Source organism: Elephas maximus, chromosome 3 (genome assembly GCF_024166365.1).
Source record: "Elephas maximus indicus isolate mEleMax1 chromosome 3, mEleMax1 primary haplotype, whole genome shotgun sequence".
NCBI classification, from domain to species: Eukaryota; Metazoa; Chordata; class Mammalia; order Proboscidea; family Elephantidae; genus Elephas; species Elephas maximus.
The window spans coordinates 38510144-38517553 of NC_064821.1; the positions used below are offsets into that span (position 1 = coordinate 38510144).

A 7410-nucleotide genomic window follows, 5' to 3' on the forward strand; every position below is an offset into this window, starting at 1 on the left:
CATGACCCCAGCGGAGTGAGCCCACATCAGGAAGACGGACAAGCGAGGATCGCCCACACTGGCCGCGGCTTCGCTCGCCCTCACTCAAAATGGCGACAGGGCGGGGGCGGGGGTTGGTAGCTCCGCAAATTGTGACGTCAGCCCGCGGCGTGCTCGGTGCGCAGGCGCCCTCGGGGCGAATCGGCGGTTTCCGGTTCCGTCACCCTCTTTCTCCTCACAGAGGCGGCCGAGCGGGTTGGTAGCGTTACCTGTGCGGTTTGCCCTGGGTCCGGGGCGGGTGGCGGTCCGCGGGGGACTCTGGGGGTCTGTAGGGGGTCGGAGGCCGAAGCAGCGGCTCCGAGTGTGCCGCGCCGGCAGGGACTGGCGGGCTGGCCAGCCGGGCGCGTGGGACCAGGAGCGAGGCGCGCGGGGCCTGGGCTCCGAGCTGGGCGGGGTTGCCGAGGGCGAGCGGGGCTTTGGGATTGGGGTCCGTCCGGCCCGCGGCCCCGAGCGACCCCACAAGGCAGACGGGTTCTCCTGGGGCAGATCCGGGTTACAGCAGGAGGGATAATCAAGAGTGTAGCGTTTTTTGTCCGAGCGATGCCTCGGCAGAAAGGCCTCGTGATTGATTTTGAAAGGTCACAGCCATGGGGGGAAAAAAAACCCCACGGAGTGGTTCTACTGTGCACACATGAGGCTGCCCTGAGTCGCAGTCTACACCGGGCAAAACAACAGCATTTTCTCCCTGCCGGGTGTTGTGCTGTGCCTCGCTCGTTAAAGTATCAAATCCCCTCAGCTGGGTCTCTAGGCCTACCTCAGTTTATTTCTAAGAAGAGATAGCCTCTGTCAGCCGGTCTTTTTTTTTTTTTTAAGGAATGAAGTGATAATCTGTAAAGGGAGTGCCTGGCACATGGTTGGCAGGTACTCAGTGGTAGCCATTACTACTTATGGGCTGATGCAGAGGCAAAAAGTGAGGCCTGGTGAGTCTGAGCTTAATAGAGAAGGAAACCAGTGTGCTGAGTGACCCAGCTTGGAATTTGAGTGGGGAGAATAGAGGCTGCAGGGGAGATGTATTTGTGTGTGTGTTGGGGGGGGTGGTTGTTAAGATGGGGTTCCCAACCAGGCCAGCAGGAAGAGCAGCCTGTGGCCAGGGGCTAGCTGAGGCTGTGGAGGATGGGACTGAGCTCCTTTCTGGGGAAGACATGGCCAGCCAGATGCTGGCCTGGGGGACTTGTTATTCCATCAGCAACAGTGAGTCCCTCCTGTCCTGGGCCTGAGCATCATAAACACAGTCCTGGTCCCCATGAAGCTTACCACAGGTTTTCAGGTGCAGGATGGAGAGACTTAGTCATAGGATACATTTAGACTACAGTCCAGTGTGTGTGAAAAGACTTCCCAAGAATGACCACGCTTGGCACAGGAGGTTGGCTGGGGGTTGGCACTGCAGGTAGGGCCTCTTCAGGCCCAGTGCTGCTCAGACCTACCTGGCTCACGGCTCTGTCCCTCCCCATAGCAGACGCAGAGATGCAGATCTTTGTGAAGACCCTGACAGGCAAGACCATCACTCTCGAGGTCGAGCCCAGTGACACCATCGAGAATGTCAAAGCCAAAATCCAAGACAAGGAGGGTGAGTGGGGCTGGGTCCTTTAGCTCTATCCATGGCCACCGTCCAGTGTGGAATGGGTGCTGGGCTCCAGCACGCCCCAGCTTTGCTAATGGTTCTCCTGTGTGGTCTCAGGACAAAGGGTTGTTCTTGTGCCTCACCTTCCCTTCTCAGAGGCTGGGGGTAGTGCCGGAGCACCCCTGGGAGGAGGACATTGAGTAGACCCCCCACTTCCCTCTTCACAGGCATCCCCCCTGACCAGCAGCGTCTGATTTTTGCGGGCAAACAGCTGGAGGACGGCCGCACTCTCTCAGACTACAACATCCAGAAAGGTACTGGGGGGTCAAACAGAGGCCTGGGACCCAGGACAGTCATCTGGCAGCCTCCTTGGTACCAGGAGGACACTTAAATACAGTTGTGGTCTGGGGTGGGAGATTCTGCCCTTTTTTTTTTTTTTTAATGCATACAACACAGTTGCTAATTTAACATTTGCCACACGTATAATTTCGTGACATAATTATTAATTATGTGTAATTATTAACCAATATTGGTTGCTGATTTCCATCACCATAAACAGAAACTCACGGCTTCGTAAACAATAGTTTCTTCCTCTCCTTTTCTCTTCTCCCAGCCCCTGGTCACCACTAATCAAGTTTGGGCTTTATACATTTGACTGTCGTGTCACTATTTCACGAGTGAATTCACGTAATATTTGTCCTTTCGTGACTCACTTCACCCAACATACTGTCTTCGTGGTTCATGTTGTGGCACGCATCGGGCCTCTTTGTTTTGATGGCTGAATAATGTTCATTGTGTGGATGGACAACATTTTGTTCACCTGTTGATGGAACTTTTCAGTTGTTTTCGCCTCTTGGCTGTTGTGAAAGTGCTGCAGCAAACACCAATGTACAGGTTTCTGTGGTCTTTAAGTCTCTTGGGGGAGTGGAGTCACAGGATCGTGTTTAACATTTCGAGGAACCGTCACACTATTTTCCACAGCAGTTGCACATTTTACATTCCCACCAGCAATGGTTGAGGTGCTAGTTTCTCCACATTCTTAACAACACTTTTTTTGTTTTTTTCAACTGTAGGTGGGGGTGAGGTGTACCTCTTTGTGGTTTTGATTTGCATTTGTCTAATGGCTAGTGACCTTGAGCGTTTTTTCATATGCTTGTTGGTCATTTATATTTCTGGGGTGAACTGTCGGTCTGTTAAGGTTCCTTGCCTATTTTTGACTGAGTTGTCTTTTTTTGTTAAGATGGGGAGTCCTGCTTTTAAGATGTTTAATGACTTCATTTATTTTAAAATATGACAGGAAACTTGGTGTGACTTGTCACAGTCACAAGACTCTAATGTCTTTTAACTATCAAAACATGGGGTTCATCCCCACACTGCTTAGAAATTGCCTCTCATATTGGAAAACCCAGAGGGGCACCTAGTTGGTACATGTGAACCTCAGACTTACCAAGGAGGATGGTGGGCCAATAGGGCTACTGCGGCCATCCACTGTGGAGCTTCGTAGGGGTCCTTGTCATCTCTGCACTTGGGGAAGCTCTGGTCTGCAGGGCACTTGGCCGCCATGCCTGCCCCTGAAGAGCTGGGCCCCAGCCTTGACCTCTTTCCCTCACTGACCCTCCTGCCTGCCCTTGTGCAGAGTCTACCCTGCACCTGGTGCTGCGTCTGCGTGGTGGGATCATTGAGCCTTCCCTGCGCCAGCTTGCCCAGAAGTACAACTGCGACAAGATGATCTGCCGCAAGTATGTGCCCACTCACACGGGCTGGGTTTCCTGGGTCGGGGGTAGTCAGAGTGCCCTGATAGTACCCCGTGCCCCAGTTATTATGTAGGTGTCATGCTCGCCTGCACCCCCACACCTCTAACAGCACTGCATTCCCATACAGGTGTTATGCTCGCCTGCACCCCCGTGCTGTCAACTGCCGTAAGAAGAAGTGTGGCCACACCAACAACCTGCGCCCCAAGAAGAAGGTCAAATAAGGGCCCCTCTCTGCCGGTTCTCCTGCCTCCCGCTGGTGGCCTCCTCCCAAGCCGCATAGCCCTGGACCCTCAATAAAGTCTCCCTTCTGTTGAACTGAAGCAGTAACAGGTGTCTGTGGCTGGTCTCTTCAGGCGGGAGGCAGCTGAGGCGAGGCATCTTCCTTTCCTCTCACTTGATTCTGCCCACCACTTGGTCCTGAATTTTAGTTAGCTCATCCTTAAAACAGGCTGGGGTCCCCACCCTCCTCTGACAGGATTGTCTAACCACAGGCCAAGCCACATGGGCTCCCTCGCGCTTACAAGCCTAGTTACTCCCTGAACCTGAGTCATGTGGAGCATGAGAATAAAGACCCCCGCCCCAGGATTGGCTCGGAAATGGTAGGCGTAGTCAGGCACCATGGTATGCTGTGGTATATACCATGGGTTGCCAGAACGAACAAATCTGTCCTGGAGGAAGTGCAGCCAGAATGCATTTTACAAGTGTGTATGGTGAGACTTCGTCTTGCTTACTTTGGACACATCAGGAGGGACCAATACCTGGAGAAGGACATCATGCTTGGTAGAGGATCAACGAAGAACAGGGAGACCATTGATATAGATTGACACAGTAGCTCAACGGGCTCAAACATAAGGCACAAGACCAGGCGTTTTGACCTGTTGTACGTAAGGTCACCATGAGTTGGAGCTAACTTGATGGCACCTCACAATACATCAGCCACCACCAGGTATCCCATCATACCTATTCCTGGGAGGTGATGTCTATGTATAGGTGGGTGGGTGAGTGGAAAATCAGGATTGCCCCCCTTACTGGGGTGCACATACGGTCACCTGGGACCCACTTGAGATCAATGACATTATCTCAGAGGGCCAAGTATCAGCTTGAAGTGATGTCAGGTGAGGGACATTACCTAGACTGGCCATTGTCTTGTGAATACGCCACCCCCAGCCTCTTGAGGGCAGGTGCCTGAGACTTCCCAGAGTCCCTGCTGAAGGCTGGTGTCCCAGTCACCCCCACCTCAACTTAGGCTCCATGTCCACTGTTGGCTCCCCACTCCTCCATGCCCTCCACCACCCCTAAGTCCCTGCAGGAGGAAGCTCTTTGGGTCATGAACCTCCATAAGCTCAGCACTGAAGATGAATGAGTCCCTGCAGGCCCTGCCCAGTCCCAGACTCCTGTCTAAGGGCTTTGGCACAGGCTGTTCTCCAACCTGTAGAGTGGCTTCTCTGCTCGGCTCTCTCCTGGTCTGGCACACACTACCCAAGCAGCCTGCAGGTTCCAGTGACTTGATGCTCTCCAGCGCCAGAAGCTGCGTGCCAGTCCCATTAATGTCACAGCCATGTGGCCTTAGGGTGAGGAGCTTTACCTAGGGCTCCTCTTCTTGTCTTTGAGACAGAGCATTGTGAGAATGAAATGAAACCATGGCAGCGCCCAGTGGGTGTTCCGATATGTGCTTATAAAACGAAGAAGAAGAAGAAAAGAAACGAGCAGAGGGCTAATAGCCCTTCTTTACAAGAGCTGTGCTTTCAACGACAACAAGCCAGGACAACAGGCAGAGACGTGTGGCGCGGGCGATGGAGCCGGCGGGTCCGGCTCCCGCTTCTTCCCGGGCCTGAGTCCTCCGCACCTGCAGGGGGCGCCGCGCGTGGCGAAGCGGCCCAGTCCAAGGTGGACCCGGGCCTCGCAGTCATGATCACAGCCGAGGAGGCCGCGTCAGCCCCGGGACTCCCGGGGCGCACGGAGCCGGTGTGGCCCTGGGTGAGCACGGGCACAGGCCGGGGGACGCGGGGCGCGCGGGCGGTCCGGGCCAAGGGCGCCAGCCTCACTTCCGGGCCGTGTCCCTCCCCCTCAGAAAGGTGCCCCAGTCCACGCGCTAGTACAGCGGATTCATCAGCTCCAAGCTGAGCGTGCGCAGGCCTTCCGCCGGCTGGAGGAGTGAGTGCAGCCGGGTGGGTGGGGTGCAGGTGCCCTGGGTCCCCGTGCGCTTCGCGGCCAAGGTGGGGCGGGGTCTGCTGTGGGCCAGATCCTCGCGTCCACTAGCGGAGACGCAGGGCGCGCCCCCACTCCTGGACGCCCTTCAGCGCGGCTTTCCCATTACCCACAAGGATCGGTGGGCCTGTCTTGGGTCCCCCTGGGGAAGTCAGGGTCTCAAGGGTCCTGGGACTTTCCGTGGAGGGCCCGGAGGTGGTCACGCGGGCTCAGGACCTGGGGGCGCGGCCTCAGGACCCCCACCTGCCGCAGAGCTCACCGCCAGTACGTACGCAGCGGCCCGCATTACGACTTCCCGCGCTACCGGGGCTCGGTGCACAAGGTGACCCAGGCCTTCGCAGCCGCTTCGCGGGAGGTACTGGCCCTAGAGGCCGAGTTGGCCGGGCCCCGAGCACAGCCGCTGCTCGCTGGCCATGTACGCGCCCTGCAGCAGCTGGAGCAGACTCGCCTGGCCACGGTGAGCTCCGGCCGACCCGACCCTTGCCTAGCCGCACTTTCCTCCACGGTTCTCCCGCATGCTCCCTCCTTAAAAAAACTGACCCTGATTTCAGTGCTGGTTTCGTCGAAGTCCCAGGGCACGCCCACCGTATTCCAGGCCCCAATCCCCAGCCTCAGCGCTCTTCCACTATGCTCAGACCCCGCCCACAGGTCCTTGGCCACACCTCTCCCGAGCAACCCCAATCCCAGCATAGGTTCTGGGCCTTACCCCGCCCCTAGGATTACAAAACTCGGCCCCTGATGGCCCCAGGCCCCACCTACTCTACCTCTACCGCCAATATCTGGCCGAGACTGGCTTTTTGTGCCCCGCCCACATGCAGTCCCTCCCCCAAGACTTTGCACTGGGATTCCCAGGTCCCTCCCAAGGATACGCCTCCAACACACAGCTCCTCCTCTCTCAACGCCCACCCGTAGCCCCACCCGCCCTGCCTGTCTGAGCGGCAGTATCTGGCGGGGTGGCGGGGGGGCAATGCAGCCTCTGCCAATGGCGACTCACTCCCGCTACCCCTCCCCCTAGGTGGCCCTGCTACAACTGATGGGGGCACCGGAGCTGAGGGGGCAGGAGGACGCCTCCCAGACGCACCAGCTGAAAATGAAGTGAGCCTCTCCCCCAGCGGGGCCTTTGCTACATTTGCAGGGTACCCTCCAGCTCCCACCCCAGCCACCGGTCCCCAGAGCTTGCCCTGCCGGACCTTCGGGCTGCACACGGCCCTTAGGCTGTGCATACCAAGAATTCACCTGGTGGCCACTGCTCACACACTTCCACAAGCGCACACACTGCAGATTCACACCAGCTACACCCTGGCGCCCCCAGGTCCTACACACAGGGCTGGACACAGTTGCCCAAGCTCCACACCACCATGCACATCCTTCTGTACGCTGAGCCTCCCGAGCACACGCATGTACATATGCTACATACCATGCTCACCCTGCATACAGCCTCCCAAGCACATGCATGTGCACATCGGTCCCACCCGCCTGGAGGGCGCTGGTGCTGCCTGGAGCTGGGCGGCGGGTAGGAGGGCCCCGGGCTCACTGCATCCCCCTTGGCTGCACAGCATCGGCTAATTCACCCCATCTGGGTTTTATTTATAGTTCCCATCCGCTCTTGTAGGGTAATTAAAACCATGGAGGCAATCAGCAAGGTTCTCCAGGACCTCAGGTTTGATGCAGAGTCTGTGGAGTGATCGCACTCCCCAGGGATATACCAAGAGAGATGGGAAACTCGGTGGATGGCGCCCAGCCTGTCCTGACTGCCAGCTGGCCAGGGTCGTGCCCACTAGGCTGCTGACCCTCCCCCCCCCCCCCAAATAAAGACTTCTCTGTCTGCAGCTGCTCCTGTCTGTATCC

The 7410-nt window shown here is 57.0% G+C and overlaps 3 protein-coding genes across 5 annotated transcripts in view; 2 read left to right on the forward strand and 1 right to left on the reverse strand.

The window, feature by feature from the left end:
• The window catches only part of FKBP8 (FKBP prolyl isomerase 8), a 281109-nt gene that overhangs the window by 29710 nt on the left and 243989 nt on the right, over positions 1–7410 (reverse strand). The window lies entirely within an intron of this gene.
• Positions 128–3674, forward strand: UBA52 (ubiquitin A-52 residue ribosomal protein fusion product 1). Of its 2 annotated transcripts, none has more exons than XM_049877489.1 (5): positions 128–234; positions 1493–1606; positions 1828–1914; positions 3237–3339; positions 3482–3674. In XM_049877489.1, the coding sequence occupies exons 2-5, from the start codon at positions 1504–1506 to the stop codon at positions 3573–3575; spliced, it is 387 nt and encodes a 128-aa protein (XP_049733446.1). In that variant the 5' UTR covers positions 128–234; positions 1493–1503; the 3' UTR covers positions 3576–3674. The 2 variants fall into 2 exon arrangements, with proteins under 2 accessions (XP_049733446.1, XP_049733447.1); XM_049877490.1 differs by lacking the exon at positions 128–234 and adding an exon at positions 879–959.
• Positions 5222–7385, forward strand: REX1BD (required for excision 1-B domain containing). Of its 2 annotated transcripts, none has more exons than XM_049877491.1 (5): positions 5222–5331; positions 5426–5508; positions 5815–6019; positions 6578–6657; positions 7175–7385. In XM_049877491.1, the coding sequence occupies exons 1-5, from the start codon at positions 5263–5265 to the stop codon at positions 7245–7247; spliced, it is 510 nt and encodes a 169-aa protein (XP_049733448.1). In that variant the 5' UTR covers positions 5222–5262; the 3' UTR covers positions 7248–7385. The 2 variants fall into 2 exon arrangements, with proteins under 2 accessions (XP_049733448.1, XP_049733449.1); XM_049877492.1 differs by having other exon boundaries at positions 5839–6019.

Bases quoted from the DNA above. Each gene is read 5' to 3' on its own strand.
- UBA52 (XM_049877490.1), top strand. From the start codon at position 890: ATGGTTGGCAGGTACTCAGTGGTAGCCATTACTACTTATGGGCTGATG. The intron at 1,607-1,827 runs GTGAGTGGGGCT...CCCTCTTCACAG, and splicing joins CAAAATCCAAGACAAGGAGG to GCATCCCCCCTGACCAGCAG. The intron at 3,340-3,481 runs GTATGTGCCCAC...ATTCCCATACAG, and splicing joins GACAAGATGATCTGCCGCAA to GTGTTATGCTCGCCTGCACC.
- REX1BD (XM_049877491.1), top strand. From the start codon at position 5,263: ATGATCACAGCCGAGGAGGCCGCGTCAGCCCCGGGACTCCCGGGGCGC. The intron at 5,332-5,425 runs GTGAGCACGGGC...CCTCCCCCTCAG, and splicing joins CGGAGCCGGTGTGGCCCTGG to AAAGGTGCCCCAGTCCACGC. The intron at 6,658-7,174 runs GTGAGCCTCTCC...CCGCTCTTGTAG, and splicing joins ACGCACCAGCTGAAAATGAA to GGTAATTAAAACCATGGAGG.